This window comes from Scardinius erythrophthalmus (assembly GCF_964197995.2).
Source record: "Scardinius erythrophthalmus genome assembly, chromosome: 21".
Lineage (NCBI taxonomy): Eukaryota > Metazoa > Chordata > Actinopteri > Cypriniformes > Leuciscidae > Scardinius > Scardinius erythrophthalmus.
The window spans coordinates 602323-622974 of record NC_138241.1 but is presented as its reverse complement, the minus strand read 5'-3'; the positions used below and the strand labels follow the sequence as shown (position 1 = coordinate 622974).

Genomic DNA, 20652 nt, shown 5'->3' with positions numbered 1-20652 from the left:
GTTTTTTATTTTCTTTATTACTTCTCTATCTGAGTGAAACACTTCTGGAACAAGAACAGCTGTGGGCGGGGCTTGAGTGTGTCTGGGGGGAATTGATTGGATGGTTCTGGTTTGCCATTGGTCTTTAAATGTCACATAGCCCATTAAAACGTCATGAATGTGAACATGCCAATTAGCAGATCTCCTGAGAAACGAACCTCTAGCAGTGAGTGTTTAATTAAAGCCAGTGAAGGCAGTGGTTCAGTGAGTGATGTCACTGCATGAGTTCAGGGTCACAGGAAGTGTGTGTCTCAGTGTTCAGACCCTCACTGACCATGCCTGAGCATCCTGTCAGGAACACACACACTACACACACACTGACCATGCTTGAGTTTCCTGTTAGGCACACACACTACACACACACACACACTATACAGGAACAGACACACACAGCGAACCTCTGACCTTTCATTTTGATATTGATATGTATTGTGTGCAAGTATCTGTGCGCTGTTGTAAAGATCTCCTTGATCTGCTCTAGAAGAGGATCTTGTTGTGCATATAAACATCAGCATCTGCTGCAAACGGCATATTCCTGCTGAGGTCATATCCTCACTGTGTCAGACTATATGAGCCACACACACCCGATGCAGCGGATGGGATGCAAAACATGAACACATACACACTTTTTTTCTTAGATTCTTAGATATTTTTCAGATATTTTAGTCAGAGTTCAGTGTGTGTTTCCTTTGATGATGTGTGTGTTTCAGAGCAAGGCCTGGAGGAGATGAGGAAGCTACTGTTGCTGCTGCTTGGCTGTGCTGTACAGGTGACACACACACACACACACACACACACACACACACTCACTCACACACTTTCTCTCACACACACACTCACTCTCACACACACTCTCTCTCTGTGTTGCAGTGTAACAGGAAGGAGGAATACATCGACAGGATCCAGACGCTGGACTTCGACACACAGGCCGCCATTGCCGCTCACATTCAAGAGGTGTGTGTCACATGACCACATGAGTGAAGCTGACCTCTTTTATTTATTTTTTATTAAACCTTTATTTAACCAGGGAAATAATCACATTGAGATAAATATCTCATTTACAAGTGAGCCCTGGCCAAGGTAGCAGCACACAATATACATAACTACATAAAAAAAATTACACAACACACACATATACAGCAATAAAACAAGACTAAACGTTAAGAGCAAGTGCAGACAGATTTGAATGTTTGGTTGAGATATAACTTGAACTCATTAATTGAAATAAGTACAACACCTCTGACCTCTGACCTCTGACCCTCTGTAATCTGTGTGTGTGTATGAAGGTGACCCATAACCAGGAGAACGTGTTTGACCTTCAGTGTGTGGAGGAGAGCGAGTCTGTCCCGCACGATAAAGACGAGCTCGTCAGACACCTGACCTTTAACCTCAAGCGCCTCGTTGACGAGAGAGACCAGCACGCCGAGGTAACCAATGAGAACACTCGCTGAATGACCATGTGACTCACTCAGGTTTATATTCAGGAAACACTTTCATCATTTAAATAAATGGCCTTACAATACGACACACTCTCACAAATACAGCTTTCAAAGAACCTTCCAGCGAGCCGCTCTCAAAACAACCTTTTTATTTCATAGTGTGAAAAATATTTAAATAATCTAAAGATACGTTTCCCCCATAAAGGTTCGATGGAACCATCAATTTCAGTAAATAACATTTATTAAGAGTGTAATGGGTTGACAATTTCAGTTCCTCGTTTTTAATGATCTCGATATGGATTCCTAAATCTCTAGAATCGATATTCAGTCTCTGCTGTTTTCAGTTGAGCAAACTTTCACTACGCATCATCTGTGTCTCCTCCTCCAGTTGCCTGTGCTGCCCCTGATATATAACCCAGGCCTCAGCATTACCCTGATATATAACCCAGGCCTCAGCATTACCCTGATATATAACCCAGGCCTCCGCATTACCCTGATGTATAACCCAGGCCTCCGCATTACCCTGATGTATAACCCAGGCCTCCGCATTACCCTGATATATAACCCAGGCCTCCGCATTACCCTGATGTATAACCCAGGCCTCAGCATTACCCTGATATATAACCCAGGCCTCCGCATTACCCTGATATATAAACCAGGCCTCAGCATTACCCTGATGTATAACCCAGGCCTCCGCATTACCCTGATATATAACCCAGGCCTCAGCATTACCCTGATATATAACCCAGGCCTCCGCATTACCCTGATGTATAACCCAGGCCTCCGCATTACCCTGATGTATAACCCAGGCCTCCGCATTACCCTGATATATAACCCAGGCCTCCGCATTACCCTGATGTATAACCCAGGCCTCCGCATTACCCTGATGTATAACCCAGGCCTCCGCATTACCCTGATATATAACCCAGGCCTCCGCATTACCCTGATATATAACCCAGGCCTCCGCATTACCCTGATATATAAACCAGGCCTCGGCATTACCCTGATATATAAACCAGGCCTCGGCATTACCCTGATATATAACCCAGGCCTCCGCATTACCCTGATATATAACCCAGGCCTCCGCATTACCCTGATATATAACCCAGGCCTCAGCATTACCCTGATATATAACCCAGGCCTCAGCATTACCCTAATATATAACCCAGGCCTCAGCATTACCCTGATGTATAACCCAGGCCTCCGCATTACCCTGATATATAACCCAGGCCTCCGCATTACCCTGATATATAACTCAGGCCTCCGCATTACCCTGATATATAACCCAGGCCTCCGCATTACCCTGATATATAACCCAGGCCTCAGCATTACCCTGATATATAACCCAGGCCTCCGCATTACCCTGATATATAACCCAGGCCTCGGCATTACCCTGATATATAACCCAGGCCTCCGCATTACCCTGATATATAACCCAGGCCTCCGCATTACCCTGATATATAACCCAGGCCTCAGCATTACCCTGATATATAACCCAGGCCTCAGCATTACCCTGATATATAACCCAGGCCTCAGCATTACCCTGATATATAACTCAGGCCTCCGCATTACCCTGATATATAACCCAGGCCTCCGCATTACCCTGATATATAACCCAGGCCTCGGCATTACCCTGATATATAACCCAGGCCTCGGCATTACCCTGATATATAACCCAGGCCTCCGCATTACCCTGATGTATAACCCAGGCCTCGGCATTACCCTGATGTATAACCCAGGCCTCGGCATTACCCTGATGTATAACCCAGGCCTCGGCATTACCCTGATATATAACCCAGGCCTCGGCATTACCCTGATGTATAACCCAGGCCTCGGCATTACCCTGATGTATAACCCAGGCCTCGGCATTACCCTGATGTATAACCCAGGCCTCGGCATTACCCTGATGTATAACCCAGGCCTCGGCATTACCCTGATGTATAACCCAGGCCTCGGCATTACCCTGATGTATAACCCAGGCCTCGGCATTACCCTGATGTATAACCCAGGCCTCGGCATTACCCTGATGTATAACCCAGGCCTCGGCATTACCCTGATATATAACCCAGGCCTCCGCATTAACCTGATATATAACCCAGGCCTCGGCATTACCCTGATATATAACCCAGGCCTCGGCATTACCCTGATATATAACCCAGGCCTCCGCATTACCCTGATATATAACCCAGGCCTCCGCATTACCCTGATATATAACCCAGGCCTCGGCATTACCCTGATGTATAACCCAGGCCTCCGCATTACCCTGATGTATAACCCAGGCCTCGGCATTACCCTGATGTATAACCCAGGCCTCGGCATTACCCTGATGTATAACCCAGGCCTCGGCATTACCCTGATGTATAACCCAGGCCTCGGCATTACCCTGATGTATAACCCAGGCCTCGGCATTACCCTGATGTATAACCCAGGCCTCCGCATTACCCTGATGTATAACCCAGGCCTCCGCATTACCCTGATGTATAACCCAGGCCTCCGCATTACCCTGATGTATAACCCAGGCCTCCGCATTACCCTGATGTATAACCCAGGCCTCCGCATTACCCTGATATATAAACCAGGCCTCGGCATTACCCTGATATATAAACCAGGCCTCCGCATTACCCTGATATATAACCCAGGCCTCCGCATTACCCTGATATATAACCCAGGCCTCCGCATTACCCTGATATATAACCCAGGCCTCAGCATTACCCTGATATATAACCCAGGCCTCAGCATTACCCTGATGTATAACCCAGGCCTCAGCATTACCCTGATGTATAACCCAGGCCTCAGCATTACCCTGATGTATAACCCAGGCCTCCGCATTACCCTGATGTATAACCCAGGCCTCCGCATTACCCTGATGTATAACTCAGGCCTCCGCATTACCCTGATATATAACCCAGGCCTCCGCATTACCCTGATATATAACCCAGGCCTCAGCATTACCCTGATATATAACCCAGGCCTCGGCATTACCCTGATATATAACCCAGGCCTCGGCATTACCCTGATATATAACCCAGGCCTCGGCATTACCCTGATATATAACCCAGGCCTCGGCATTACCCTGATATATAACCCAGGCCTCCGCATTACCCTGATATATAACCCAGGCCTCCGCATTACCCTGATATATAACCCAGGCCTCCGCATTACCCTGATATATAACCCAGGCCTCGGCATTACCCTGATATATAACCCAGGCCTCCGCATTACCCTGATATATAACCCAGGCCTCCGCATTACCCTGATATTAAACCCAGGCCTCAGCATTACCCTGATATATAACCCAGGCCTCAGCATTACCCTGATATATAACCCAGGCCTCCGCATTACCCTGATATATAACCCAGGCCGCCGCATTACCCTGATATATAACCCAGGCCTCCGCATTACCCTGATATATAACCCAGGCCTCCGCATTACCCTGATATATAACCCAGGCCTCCGCATTACCCTGATATATAACCCAGGCCTCGGCATTACCCTGATATATAACCCAGGCCTCGGCATTACCCTGATATATAACCCAGGCCTCGGCATTACCCTGATATATAACCCAGGCCTCGGCATTACCCTGATATATAACCCAGGCCTCGGCATTACCCTGATGTATAACCCAGGCCTCGGCATTACCCTGATGTATAACCCAGGCCTCGGCATTACCCTGATGTATAACCCAGGCCTCGGCATTACCCTGATGTATAACCCAGGCCTCTGCATTACCCTGATGTATAACCCAGGCCTCGGCATTACCCTGATGTATAACCCAGGCCTCGGCATTACCCTGATGTATAACCCAGGCCTCGGCATTACCCTGATATATAACCCAGGCCTCGGCATTACCCTGATATATAACCCAGGCCTCGGCATTACCCTGATATATAACCCAGGCCTCGGCATTACCCTGATATATAACCCAGGCCTCGGCATTACCCTGATATATAACCCAGGCCTCGGCATTACCCTGATATATAACCCAGGCCTCGGCATTACCCTGATATATAACCCAGGCCTCGGCATTACCCTGATATATAACCCAGGCCTCGGCATTACCCTGATATATAACCCAGGCCTCGGCATTACCCTGATATATAACCCAGGCCTCGGCATTACCCTGATGTATAACCCAGGCCTCGGCATTACCCTGATGTATAACCCAGGCCTCGGCATTACCCTGATGTATAACCCAGGCCTCGGCATTACCCTGATGTATAACCCAGGCCTCGGCATTACCCTGATGTATAACCCAGGCCTCGGCATTACCCTGATGTATAACCCAGGCCTCGGCATTACCCTGATGTATAACCCAGGCCTCGGCATTACCCTGATGTATAACCCAGGCCTCGGCATTACCCTGATGTATAACCCAGGCCTCCGCATTACCCTGATGTATAACCCAGGCCTCGGAATTACCCTGATATATAACCCAGGCCTCCGCATTACCCTGATATATAACCCAGGCCTCCGCATTACCCTGATATATAACCCAGGCCTCCGCATTACCCTGATATATAACCCAGGCCTCCGCATTACCCTGATATATAACCCAGGCCTCGGCATTACCCTGATGTATAACCCAGGCCTCCGCATTACCCTGATGTATAACCCAGGCCTCGGCATTACCCTGATGTATAACCCAGGCCTCGGCATTACCCTGATGTATAACCCAGGCCTCGGCATTACCCTGATGTATAACCCAGGCCTCGGCATTACCCTGATGTATAACCCAGGCCTCGGCATTACCCTGATGTATAACCCAGGCCTCGGCATTACCCTGATGTATAACCCAGGCCTCGGCATTACCCTGATGTATAACCCAGGCCTCGGCATTACCCTGATGTATAACCCAGGCCTCGGCATTACCCTGATGTATAACCCAGGCCTCGGCATTACCCTGATGTATAACCCAGGCCTCGGCATTACCCTGATGTATAACCCAGGCCTCGGCATTACCCTGATGTATAACCCAGGCCTCGGCATTACCCTGATGTATAACCCAGGCCTCCGCATTACCCTGATGTATAACCCAGGCCTCTGCATTACCCTGATATATAACCCAGGCCTCCGCATTACCCTGATATATAACCCAGGCCTCCGCATTACCCTGATATATAAACCAGGCCTCGGCATTACCCTGATATTACCCTGATATATAACCCAGGCCTCCGCATTACCCTGATATATAACCCAGGCCTCTGCATTACCCTGATATATAACCCAGGCCCCGGCATTACCCTGATATATAACCCAGGCCCCGGCATTACCCTGATATATAACCCAGGCCTCGGCATTACCCTGATATATAACCCAGGCCTCGGCATTACCCTGATATATAACCCAGGCCTCGGCATTACCCTGATATATAACCCAGGCCTCCGCATTACCCTGATATATAACCCAGGCCTCGGCATTACCCTGATATATAACCCAGGCCTCGGCATTACCCTGATATATAACCCAGGCCTCGGCATTACCCTGATATATAACCCAGGCCTCGGCATTACCCTGATATATAACCCAGGCCTCGGCATTACCCTGATATATAACTCAGGCCTCCGCATTACCCTGATATATAACCCAGGCCTCGGCATTACCCTGATATATAACCCAGGCCTCGGCATTACCCTGATATATAACCCAGGCCTCCGCATTACCCTGATATATAACCCAGGCCTCCGCATTACCCTGATATATAACCCAGGCCTCCGCATTACCCTGATATATAACCCAGGCCTCCGCATTACCCTGATGTATAACCCAGGCCTCCGCATTACCCTGATGTATAACCCAGGCCTCCGCATTACCCTGATGTATAACCCAGGCCTCGGCATTACCCTGATGTATAACCCAGGCCTCGGCATTACCCTGATGTATAACCCAGGCCTCGGCATTACCCTGATGTATAACCCAGGCCTCGGCATTACCCTGATGTATAACCCAGGCCTCGGCATTACCCTGATGTATAACCCAGGCCTCGGCATTACCCTGATATATAACCCAGGCCTCGGCATTACCCTGATATATAACCCAGGCCTCGGCATTACCCTGATATATAACCCAGGCCTCGGCATTACCCTGATGTATAACCCAGGCCTCGGCATTACCCTGATGTATAACCCAGGCCTCGGCATTACCCTGATGTATAACCCAGGCCTCGGCATTACCCTGATGTATAACCCAGGCCTCGGCATTACCCTGATGTATAACCCAGGCCTCCGCATTACCCTGATATATAACCCAGGCCTCGGCATTACCCTGATATATAACCCAGGCCTCGGCATTACCCTGATATATAACCCAGGCCCCGGCATTACCCTGATATATAACCCAGGCCTCCGCATTACCCTGATATATAACCCAGGCCTCCGCATTACCCTGACATATAACTCAGGCCTCCGCATTACCCTGATATATAACCCAGGCCTCCGCATTACCCTGACATATAACCCAGGCCTCCGCATTACCCTGATATATAACCCAGGCCTCCGCATTAACCTGATATATAACCCAGGCCTCCGCATTACCCTGACATATAACCCAGGCCTCCGCATTACCCTGATATATAACCCAGGCCTCCGCATTACCCTGATATATAACCCAGGCCTCCGCATTACCCTGATATATAACCCAGATGCAATATTGACTGTTTTTGTTGCGTTTCAGCAGCGAAAATAGTTCCAAACACAGATCACAGCAGAACCTTAGCGCATTTCACAGGAACACTCATCCGTGTTTTCAAAACCGGTTCATTCAAAACGCAGAATGATTCAGTTGAGTCAAAGATTCAATGACTCATTCATAAACAACTGCCTCATTCTTGAATGATTCAGCCGTTTGAACGAAACGTTTGAATGAATGACTCAATGACTCGCTCATTAAGACAGTCAAATTTAGGAATAAAAAATAAAAAATGAAGCATATATTTAATAAGATTGGGGGGGGGGTTGAATGCCCTTTAAAGGTGCAGATATAACAATATGCAGATTTAAATATATCAAAGCTGATTGAACACTGATGAGAATATTGCTTAACACGATTACAAATTTAAAAAGATTCTGGACAAGCAACTTTTTTACTTGGTGAATGACAGATTTACTTGACCAAGCACGAACAACACATGAAAAGGCTTGATGTCGAATGTAAACAAATTAATCGATATTGACTACTGCATTGATTAGTACCCATGATGCTCAGCGTAATATGTGTTTGTTCTGCTGTCAGATGATCGTGTCTCTGACTGCGGAGCGGGACTGTGGTCACATGACTCTCGCCCCATCGCCCAGCGAGTCTCCCAGCATGAGCCGCACAGAGAGCGTTCAGCATCTGTCTGTGGAGCTAGCCGATGCTAAAGCTAAGATCAGACGCCTGCGCCAGGAGTTGTGAGTATCTGACATCACCTCCACATACATTACTCAGCTTCCCCTACATGAGGGGAAGTCCTTTACAGAAGCTCTGAAAGTCCTTCTCCTTCTGATCCAGGTCAGGCTCAGGAACAGGAACAGTAGAATATCTACAGTACAGCACAAACACTGACATGAGAGTTACCTTTAGCTAATCTGCTTCTGTGACATCCTGGCAACTCTTTAACAAAAACCCTGATCATTTACATGAAGTTCCAAGTTCAATCAAGTTCAATTTTAGTTTATATTGCACATTTACAAAGTGAAGATTAAAATAAGATATAACATAACATGCATGACAACAAATAAAACAAATAAAAAGAGCTACATAGCTGAGAGTAACCTTAAAACAGGAGGAGCAAAATAGAAATCAGAACTCAGATATAAATTAGTCTATCTAACGCAACATAATTACATATCCGCTGAGAATAACAAGCTGAATTCAGCTGAAAATGGAACTTTTTTTCAACAATATATTTAATTGTATATATTAATTGTAATTTTTTTTCTGTGAAGCAAAGCTGACTTTTACTCCAGTCTTCAGATGATTATCAGGAATCATTCTAATGCTGACTTGGTGCTCAAGAAACATTATTACCACAGGGTTCGTGCAAGGGGCTTAAAGTGCTTGAATTTGACATCTGAAATATAAGTCCTGGAAAACCCCTAAAAACAGCCATATTTATAAAACAATTACTTAAAAAGTGCTTGAACTATTGAAAGACAATATATGTCAAATTAATGTTTAATTTTATTGATCAAACAATCTTTTCACACAAAATTAGCGCTGCAGTCCGTCTGATATAGATATAGAGGCATTTCTCATGGCTATGAGTGTGATATTGCTCATATAAATATCCAAGTATATATTACAGCTTTCATTCTTCAGGTCCATCATATACTCATGAGAAATAAATCAGTGTGAAAGAGGAAAGCGATATCTCTGTCAGAGTATCCTGTGTCACCGCAGTCACTGCTTGTTCTGCACTTTATTTCTACCAATTTGTTTTATTAGTATATTTTTGTTTATCTTTTTACCGTTTTTAGAATTTGAAAGATAATAAAGATATTGTTTGATAAGTGAGGTCTCTGATTGTAGTTAGTCCTTGAAAACCAAAAAAGTAGTGCTTGAAAAGTGTGTGATTTTACAGTGTCTGCACGAACCTTGTGTGAGACTGCAGATATAAACCCCTGGATGAGCTCAACGACAGCTCTTCTGTCAGAAGTGTGTAAAAGCGTGTGTGTGAAGCTGATTTTCTGATGCAGTCGTCACTCTAACACAAAATCAATTCTTGTCTGAAACAAGTCGGATGTTCCTACAAGCATTAAAACACATTAATGTACAAATAACAGCAGCAGTCAGAAGAGCGCTGGCCCTATAGCGTGCGCACACACTGGGAATGAGGACGCGGCTCTGCACTGCAGGCAAAGAGGACACGCTATTTTAATCTGTGCTATAAAACACTCACACACTTCCTCTTCCCGTTCCCCACAGTCATGATGAGCATTCGCTTGCTGCTGTGTGTTTTATCAAACGCAGTCACGGCTTTCATCAGGGCACGTATTTATCAAGCTTCTCAAAGGGCCATTTTAGTCCTCAGTGCTGAGAGTCCATGATATTTACTTTCAAGCTTAAGTAGAAAAGCAATTTACCAAATGTGTTAAAGCTAAGAGTCACTCTAACTCCCCCAGTTATGTAAGACAGCTCGAGCTCTCTCCAGTGAGAGGAGGTCCAGGAGGAGCTTGTGATGAAATCTTTCAGGAGAGAATGAATGTTTTTGGCATGTTTGACGACGAGCTGTTGATTAAACCGTATCGTTTGGACAGAGCATCGTCTTCCTCAGCGCTGGCTAACGTTGGCCTGAACCTCTATAACACGTGTCCTCTGTTCCAGTAGCGCTGCTTCCTCACGCCAGCTCAGGGTTCAGCTCGAGTCCATGATGGCTGATTATACCGTGATATCTAGGCTGTATATGGTCAGTCAGCGGCACACCGGTTTAAAATCTGTAATCAAGACATGGTGGAAAACCTGTTTATCTTTCATTTCCAATGTGTATATCATAACTCCTCTTAGGAATTTCCCCATTCAATGTGAATTCATCTGAGAATGCTCTTAAATAAGGAAATCTGTCCAGTGATTGGTCCATGCCTGTCGTCATCGACAGCACAGTGCCGAGGATCATCTCAAGACTTGATAACTCAGTGTCGAGCGCAGCTTTGAGTCGTTCCTGTGAGTAACTCAGAGGCTTGATGAACACGGGCCCTGGCCTCTAGTAAAGTTCATTAGTAGATGTTTCCTCATCTTAGTGGGATTATCACAGATTCTCTGGAGTGACATCAGAGTCATGTGACTGATACCTGACGAGTTAACCTTTGACCTGTGGCTGACAGTGTGCTGATGTGTGTTTCAGAGAGGAGAAGACTGAACAGCTGCTGGACTGCAGACAGGAAGCGGACCACATGGAGCAGGAAGTGAAGAGACTGCAGCAGGAAGTGAGGCGTCACCACACCTGTCTGTGTTCCTGTGTTGACTCTGAGCTGCACTTAATCTCTGTCATCGTAATAGCCAGTCCTAATGTGTCATGATTACTGTAATTCCTTTAACTACTTACACGCCTCAGCTTTACACATCCAACAACAGCTCAGCCAATCATCACACATGTATTTATAGACGCTGTGCCACTGTCTGTCTGACCGAGTGATAGATCAACACACACACTCTTAAAGGGACAGGTCACCCGGAAATGAACATTTGTCATCATTTCGTTTTCGCATGATGTCCTTGTGTTTGTGGAGTCCAGAAGGGACGGTTTGAGGAGATCTCTTTAGCATGCAGTGAAAGCTCACAGCAGCGGCTCCCAGACCTGATCCTGGAGGAATATCCATATCCCTCTATTAACTCTTTCCCACCAGCGCTTTTTAAAAACTTGCAAGCCAGCGGCAGCATTAAAAAAAAAATCATGTTCCCAAACCTTTCATGGATCCCAGAATATTTTGTTGTATGAGTATCTAAACCAAAGAATATTGTTTAAAACAACTCTGATAATTAAGATTGATCATCAGAGACCCCTGCCATATATCTCTGGCTCTTACAACCACAGGCTGCATTATGTTGTGGCACTTTTAATGAAATTCATTGGTATAATTACTGTGACTGAGCAACTTCTGAAATGTTGTCGAGTCTGGGGCAGTCGATGTGGTAAATATAGATGTCTATGCATGAGACTGTCTGAATTATAGCAAAGTTTTAATTTTTATCTGTTCCAAAAATAGTTTTGTGTGAATACAAAGACTGAACTTTGTTGTAAAAAGAGACGCATTTGAAGAAGTACAGAAGTGTAATCATGTGTGTGTGTTTGTGTGTGTCAGAACGTGCAGCTGGTGTGTGATGCGCGTTCGCTGCGGGCGTATCGGGACGAGCTCGACGCGCTCCGAGAGAAGGCCGTCAGAGTCGACAAGCTGGAGAGTGAAGTGATGCGCTACAAGGAGAAGCTCCACGACATCGAGTTCTACAGGACCAGAGTGGAGGTGCGTTCATATCACTGTGTGTGTTCACCTGGGAATGCTGTGGCAGTTATTGTGTGTATTCACCTGAGAACGCTGGGAATGCTGTGGCAGTTATTGATTGTGTGTGTTCACAAGGGAATGTTGGGAATGCTGTGGCAGTTATTGATTGTGTTTCCCGTGGGAATGCTGTGGCAGTTAATGAGTGTGTGTGTGTTCACCTGGGAACGGTGGGAATGCTGTGGCAGTTAATGATTGTGTGTGTTCACCAGGGAATGCTGGGAATGCTGTGGCAGTTAATGATTGTGTGTGTTCACAAGGGAATGTTGGGAATGCTGTGGCAGTTATTGATTGTGTTTCCTGTGGGAATGCTGGGAATGCTGTGGCAGTTAATGATTGTGTGTGTTCACCAGGGAATACTGGGAATGCTGTGGCAGTTAATGATTGTGTGTGTTCACAAGGGAATGTTGGGAATGCTGTGGCAGTTATTGATTGTGTGTGTTCACAAGGGAATGTTGGGAATGCTGTGGCAGTTATTGATTGTGTTTCCCGTGGGAATGCTGTGGCAGTTAATGAGTGTGTGTGTGTGTGTTCACCTGGGAACGGTGGGAATGCTGTGGCAGTTAATGATTGTGTGTGTTCACCAGGGAATGCTGGGAATGCTGTGGCAGTTAATGATTGTGTGTGTTCACAAGGGAATGTTGGGAATGCTGTGGCAGTTATTGATTGTGTTTCCTGTGGGAATGCTGGGAATGCTGTGGCAGTTAATGATTGTGTGTGTTCACCAGGGAATACTGGGAATGCTGTGGCAGTTAATGATTGTGTGTGTTCACAAGGGAATGTTGGGAATGCTGTGGCAGTTAATGATTGTGTGTGTTCACCTGGGAACGCTGGGAATGCTGTGGCAGTTATTGATTGTGTTTCCCGTGGGAATGCTGGGAATGCTGTGGCAGTTAATGATTGTGTGTGTTCACCTGGGAACGCTGGGAATGCTGTGGCAGTTAATGATTGTGTGTGTTCACCAGGGAATGCTGGGAATGCTGTGGCAGTTAATGATTGTGTGTGTGTGTTCACCAGGGAATACTGGGAATGCTGTGGCAGTTAATGATTGTGTGTGTTCACAAGGGAATGTTGGGAATGCTGTGGCAGTTAATGATTGTGTGTGTTCAGCTGGGAATGCTGGGAATGTTGTGGCAGTTATTGATTGTGTTTCACCAGGGAATGCTGGGAATCCTGTGGCAGTTAATGATTGTGTGTGTTCACCAGGGAATGCTGTGGCAGTTAATGATTGTGTGTGTTCACAAGGGAATGTTGGGAATGCTGTGGCAGTTATTGATTGTGTTTCCTGTGGGAATGCTGGGAATGCTGTGGCAGTTGATGATTGTGTGTTCACCAGGGAATACTGGGAATGCTGTGCAGTTAATGATTGTGTGTGTTCACAAGGGAATGTTGGGAATGCTGTGGCAGTTAATGATTATGTGTGTTCAGCTGGGAATGCTGTGGCAGTTAATGATTGTGTGTGTTCACCAGGGAATGCTGGGAATGTTGTGGCAGTTATTGATTGTGTTTCACCAGGGAATGCTGGGAATCCTGTGGCAGTTAATGATTGTGTGTGTTCACCAGGGAATGCTGTGGCAGTTAATGATTGTGTGTGTTCACAAGGGAATGTTGGGAATGCTGTGGCAGTTAATGATTGTGTGTGTTCACAAGGGAATGCTGTGGCAGTTAATGATTGTGTGTGTTCACAAGGGAATGCTGTGGCAGTTAATGATTGTGTGTGTTCACAAGGGAATGTTGGGAATGCTGTGGCAGTTAATGATTATGTGTGTTCAGCTGGGAATACTGTGGCAGTTAATGATTGTGTGTGTTCACCAGGGAATGCTGGGAATGTTGTGGCAGTTATTGATTGTGTTTCACCAGGGAATGCTGGGAATCCTGTGGCAGTTAATGATTGTGTGTGTTCACCAGGGAATGCTGTGGCAGTTAATGATTGTGTGTGTTCACAAGGGAATGTTGGGAATGCTGTGGCAGTTAATGATTGTGTGTGTTCACAAGGGAATGCTGTGGCAGTTAATGATTGTGTGTGTTCACAAGGGAATGCTGTGGCAGTTAATGATTGTGTGTGTTCACAAGGGAATGCTGGGAATGCTGTGGCAGTTAATGATTGTGTGTGTTCACCTGGGAATGCTGGGAATGCTGTGGCAGTTAATGATTGTGTGTGTTCACCTGGGAACGCTGGGAATGCTGTGGCAGTTATTGATTGTGTTTCCCGTGGGAATGCTGGGAAAGTTAATGATTGTGTATGTTCACCTGGGAATGCTGTGGCAGTTAATGATTGTGTGTGTTCACCAGGGAATGCTGGGAATGTTGTGGCAGTTATTGATTGTGTTTCCCGTGGGAATGCTGGGAATGCTGTGGCAGTTAATGATTGTGTGTGTTCACCTGGGAATGCTGTGGCAGTTAATGATTGTGTGTGTTCACCAGGGAATGCTTGGAATGCTGTGGCAGTTAATGATTGTGTGTGTTCACAAGGGAATGTTGGGAATGCTGTGGCAGTTATTGATTGTGTTTCCTGTGGGAATGCTGGGAATGCTCTGGCAGTTAATGATTGTGTGTGTTCACCTGGGAATGCTGTGGCAGTTAATGATTGTGTGTGTTCACAAGGGAATGCTGGGAATGCTGTGGCAGTTAATGATTGTGTTTCCCGTGGGAATGCTGGGAATGCTGTGGCAGTTAATGATTGTGTGTGTTCACCTGGGAATGCTGGGAATGCTGTGGCAGTTAATGATTGTGTGTGTTCACCAGGGAATGCTGGGAATGCTATGGCAGTTAATGATTGTGTGTGTTCACCAGGGAATACTGGGAATGCTGTGGCAGTTAATGATTGTGTGTGTTCACAAGGGAATGTTGGGAATGCTGTGGCAGTTAATGATTGTGTGTGTTCACCTGGGAACGCTGGGAATGCTGTGGCAATTATTGATTGTGTTTCCCGTGGGAATGCTGGGAATGCTGTGGCAGTTAATGATTGTGTGTGTTCACCTGGGAACGCTGGGAATGCTGTGGCAGTTAATGATTGTGTGTGTTCACAAGGGAACGCTGGGAATGCTGTGGCAGTTAATGATTGTGTGTGTTCACCAGGGAATACTGGGAATGCTGTGGCAGTTAATGATTGTGTGTGTTCACAAGGGAATGTTGGGAATGCTGTGGCAGTTAATGATTGTGTGTGTTCACCTGGGAATGCTGGGAATGCTGTGGTAGTTAATGATTGTGTGTGTTCAGCTGGGAATGCTGTGGCAGTTAATGATTGTGTGTGTTCACAAGGGAATGTTGGGAATGCTGTGGCAGTTATTGATTGTGTTTCCCGTGGGAATGCTGGGAATGCTGTGGCAGTTAATGATTGTGTGTGTTCACCTGGGAATGCTGTGGCAGTTAATGATTGTGTGTGTTCACCTGGGAATGCTGTGGCAGTTAATGATTGTGTGTGTTCACCTGGGAATGCTGTGGCAGTTAATGATTGTGTGTGTTCACCTGGGAATGCTGTGGCAGTTAATGATTGTGTGTGTTCACCTGGGAATGCTGTGGGGCAATTCCACGCAAAAGTCATCCTTACCATGAAAAAATAAAGTTTTTACCTAAAGATCAAAACCCCTTTTAAGTTGTCCATTTAGGTCTGTAATATACTGTATTAATGTGCTGTATCAGAAATTTTAAGAAAATTGCCTTTTTTTTTCACCACATATGAGGTGAGCAACAATGCTAAAATTTTCATTTCAACCAGCCATATTTCATGCTTTCAAAAGAGGTATCAAAGACCCCCCTTTTAAAAACTTAATTTGAACATAAAGCATTTTGCTGAAAGATGGAGGCATGCCTGAGAAATAAATATACTAATTTGGTCATAACAGCACTGCCTGTTGAATTTATAAGGGCTTTAATAAAGAGGTTTTAACGCTTCAGTGCTCTGTCACGTCCGTAACGTTTTAAAGATTAAGTTTATATAATATAACAATTATAAATGCAAAAAACTTGAAACTTTATATGCAAAGCTAAACTATGTTTATGCTTACTAGGATCGACATTTCATTCCACTACTTTGCTCTGAACAACCATAATAATGCGTTACGGACGTGACCGTTACGGACGCTTCACATCAAAACATATGCACTGATCGGTTTCAGGCTTATCATATATTCAGAGCATATCCAATAATCGCAATAATATTTGTGCTTTGTTAGTTTTAATATGAAAAAATGTCTCAACTTTCAAATTCAGTCTATTTTATAACAAAATGTAAACAATAGAGGCCGCTCTTTAATACGGCGTGGTATATTTCTGCATATAGCGCCTCAGTGCGCGGCGGATAAAGCGCACATGAACAGATCTTCTCTTCCTCTGCCAGTTACAGGACGAAATATGAATATCAGAAGGTAGTATATGATACAGTACAACTTAAAGAAGAGCATGTGTCTTATAGCCATAGAAATATGGGACACTTCCTTCGGGATGTCGCGTTTTTCCCTCTTGGTTAAAACATGAATATTCATCATAATCCCGCGATCAAGCTGACAAAATAATAGTGATATTGCAATCATTTTGACTCACGACTTAAAAGTATTTTAAAAGTAGACATTTCAGACGTCCTATAGATATATTTCTCAGGTATGTGAGGCAAGGCTACATTATACGCGGAGTTTCGGTTCATTTATGAGGCGCGCTCCACTTCACGTGCCTGTTTGATGTCTCTGTGAATGTTTTAAAGCAGTATTTTAGTGCCGCTTTCAGAGCGGTCACGTTCGTAACAGAGAACTGTCACGTCCGTAACATTGTTTTTTCCTCATAAATGCGAAAACGAAAAATAACATAAAATTAATATTTTATGTTCTGTGGAGAGCCAACCCTTCTTCATTCGGTGGGTACTATTACTTTTGGTTTGCGCAGTGCAATTCACGGAATTACTAAAAAATATTTTGGCAACAAAATGTTAGAGATTTTTTTTGTCACGTCCGTAACGCATGTGTATTTCCCTCATATTAAATATAAAACGCATGCGTAGACTGATATTTTTCTAATGTCTGGACTCCTTTATTAAGGGAGTATGGATATATAAACAGACGTTTACAATATATTGGTATTAAATGCATTTTCTGAGAATTTATATTTCAAGTTTTGACTGCAAATGTCACGTCCATAACGCTGGAATTGCCCTGTGGCAGTTAATGATTGTGTGTGTTCACAAGTGAATGCTGGGAATGCCGTGGCAGTTAATGATTGTGTTTCCCGTGGGAATGCTGTGGCAGTTAATGATTGTGTGTTCACCTGGGAACGCTGGGAATTCTGTGGCAGTTATTGATTGTGTTTCCCGTGGGAATGCTGTGGCAGTTAATGATTGTGTGTGTTCACCAGGGAATGCTGTGGCAGTTAATGATTGTGTGTGTTCACCAGGGAATGCTGGGAATGCTGTGGCGGTTATTGATTGTGTGTGTTCACCAGGGAATGCTGTGGCAGTTAATGATTGTGTGTGTTCACCAGGGAATGCTGGGAATGCTGTGGCGGTTATTGATTGTGTGTGTTCACCAGGGAATGCTGTGGCAGTTAATGAGTGTGTGTTCACCAGGGAATGCTGGGAATGCTGTGGCAGTTAATGATTGTGTGTGTTCACCAGGGAATGCTGTGGCAGTTATTGATTGTGTGTGTTCACCAGGGAATGTTGGGAATGCTGTGGCAGTTATTGATTATGTGTGTTCACCAGGGTATGTTGGGAATGCTGTAGCAGTTATTGATTGTGTGTGTTCACCAGGGAATGTTGGGAATGCTGTGGCAGTTATTGATTGTGTGTGTTCACCAGGGAATGTTGGGAATGCTGTGGCAGTTAATGATTGTGTGTGTTCACCAGGGAATGCTGTGGCAGTTAATGATTGTGTGTGTTCACCAGGGAATGTTGGGAACGCTGTGGCAGTTATTGATTGTGTGTGTTCACCAGGGAATGTTGGGAACGCTGTGGCAGTTAATGATTGTGTTTCACGAGGGAATGTTGGGAATGCTGTGGCAGTTATTGATAGTTTCACAAGGGAATGCTGTGGCAGTTAATGATTGTGTGTGTTCACCAGGGAATGTTGGGAACGCTGTGGCAGTTAATGATTGTGTTTCACGAGGGAATGCTGGGAATGCTGTGGCAGTTATTGATTGTGTGTGTTCACCAGGGAATGCTGGGAATGCTGTGGCAGTTATTGATTGTGTTTCACGAGGGAATGTTGGGAATGCTGTGGCAGTTATTGATTGTATGTGTTCATGCAGGAATTGAAGGAGGACAATCAGGTTCTGCTGGAGACCAAAAGCATGCTGGAGGATCAGCTGGAGTCATTCAGAGCTCGATCTGATAAACATCATGAGCTGGAGAAGGAAAATCTGCAGCTTAAAAACAAGATCCACGACATGGAGATGGTGAGAGAGCATATAGCGATCAAACGTATATTTAAACAGCACTGCAGAGTAGAGATCGACCGATGTTGGTTTTCTTTATAACTGATATGATTATTTGGAACTTTATGTGCCCGATAAACGATATGCAGAAATGTTAATTGGTGTTTTATTTTCAGTGCTGAAATGAACAAACGGTTTTATTTAACACTTTTTTTCAGTACTGTAATTTATGTATTTTCACTCCCTCCTTGCAAACCAAACAAAACAACTCTTATTTCTGCCTGAATAAAAGTGCAAAACAAAAAAGTGCACTCTCACTAAAGAAAAAAAAAAAAGTATATATTCTAAACCGGCTGAATAAAAAAAGCATTGCTACTTTAGTGTAGCTTAGTAATCAGTTACATCTTTCTATTTGTTGCAACAGCAGCAACACGGATAACAATTGGCAAAATAAATGTACAAAGTCTGTTTTCAAACGGAGAACATAAATAAATGACAGGACAGTCTATCAACTGTGCATGAATATAATGATTTGTTTTAAACCCAAGATGTGCAGTATGCTAGTCCTGATATATGATGGTGTTGTGTTGCAGAAGCGGGACATGGACCGGAAGCGCATGGAGGAGCTCCTGGAGGAGAACCTGTCGCTAGAGATGGCTCAGAAACAGAGTATGGACGAGTCTCTGCACCTGGGCTGGGAACTGGAGCAGCTCTCTAAGACCACACCTGAGCTGACTGAAGGTACACAACCACACCTGAGCTGACTGAAGGTACACAACCACACCTGAGCTGACTGAAGGTACACAGCCACACCTGAGCTGACTGAAGGTACAACCACACCTGAGCTGACTGAAGGTACACAGCCACACCTGAGCTGACTGGAGGTACAACCACACCTGAGCTGACTGAAGGTACAGCCACACCTGAGCTGACTGAAGGTACAACCACACCTGAGCTGACTGAAGGTACAGCCACACCTGAGCTGACTGAAGGTACACAACCACACCTGAGCTGACTGAAGGTACAACCACACCTGAGCTGACTGAAGGTACAACCACACCTGAGCTGACTGAAGGTACACAACCACACCTGAGCTGACTGAAGGTACACAACCACACCTGAGCTGACTGAAGGTACACAGCCACACCTGAGCTGACTGAAGGTACAACCACACCTGAGCTGACTGAAGGTACAACCAAACCTGAGCTGACTGAAGGTACAGCCACACCTGAGCTGACTGAAGGTACACAGCCACACCTGAGCTGACTGAAGGTACAACCACACCTGAGCTGACTGAAGGTACACAGCCACACCTGAGCTGACTGAAGGTACAACCACACCTGAGCTGACTGAAGGTACAACCACACCTGAGCTGACTGAAGGTACAACCAAACCTGAGCTGACTGAAGGTACAGCCACACCTGAGCTGACTGAAGGTACAACCACACCTGAGCTGACTGAAGGTACAGCCACACCTGAGCTGACTGAAGGTACAACCACACCTGAGCTGACTGAAGGGTACAACCACACCTGAGCTGACTGAAGGTACACAACCACACCTGAGCTGACTGAAGGTACACAACCACACCTGAGCTGACTGAAGGTACAGCCACACCTGAGCTGACTGAAGGTACAGCCACACCTGAGCTGACTGAAGGTACAACCACACCTGAGCTGACTGAAGGTACAACCACACCTGAGCTGACTGAAGGTACAGCCACACCTGAGCTGACTGAAGGTACAACCACACCTGAGCTGACTGAAGGTACACAACCACACCTGAGCTGACTGAAGGTACAACCACACCTGAGCTGACTGAAGGTACAACCACACCCTGACTG

General features: G+C 45.4%; 1 protein-coding gene across 4 annotated transcripts in view; it reads left to right on the top strand.

The window, feature by feature from the left end:
- ccdc88ab (coiled-coil domain containing 88Ab) overlaps positions 1-20652 on the top strand; it is a 100643-nt gene that overhangs the window by 19511 nt on the left and 60480 nt on the right. For all 4 annotated transcript variants that reach the window (XM_081350634.1, XM_081350633.1, XM_081350635.1 and 1 more), the window contains exons 5-12: positions 750-808; positions 910-993; positions 1326-1466; positions 8709-8866; positions 11299-11380; positions 12257-12415; positions 18686-18832; positions 19405-19552. In XM_081350634.1, the coding sequence (XP_081206760.1) occupies positions 750-808; positions 910-993; positions 1326-1466; positions 8709-8866; positions 11299-11380; positions 12257-12415; positions 18686-18832; positions 19405-19552 (978 nt within the window). The remainder of the gene's footprint in view (positions 1-749; positions 809-909; positions 994-1325; positions 1467-8708; positions 8867-11298; positions 11381-12256; positions 12416-18685; positions 18833-19404; positions 19553-20652) is intronic.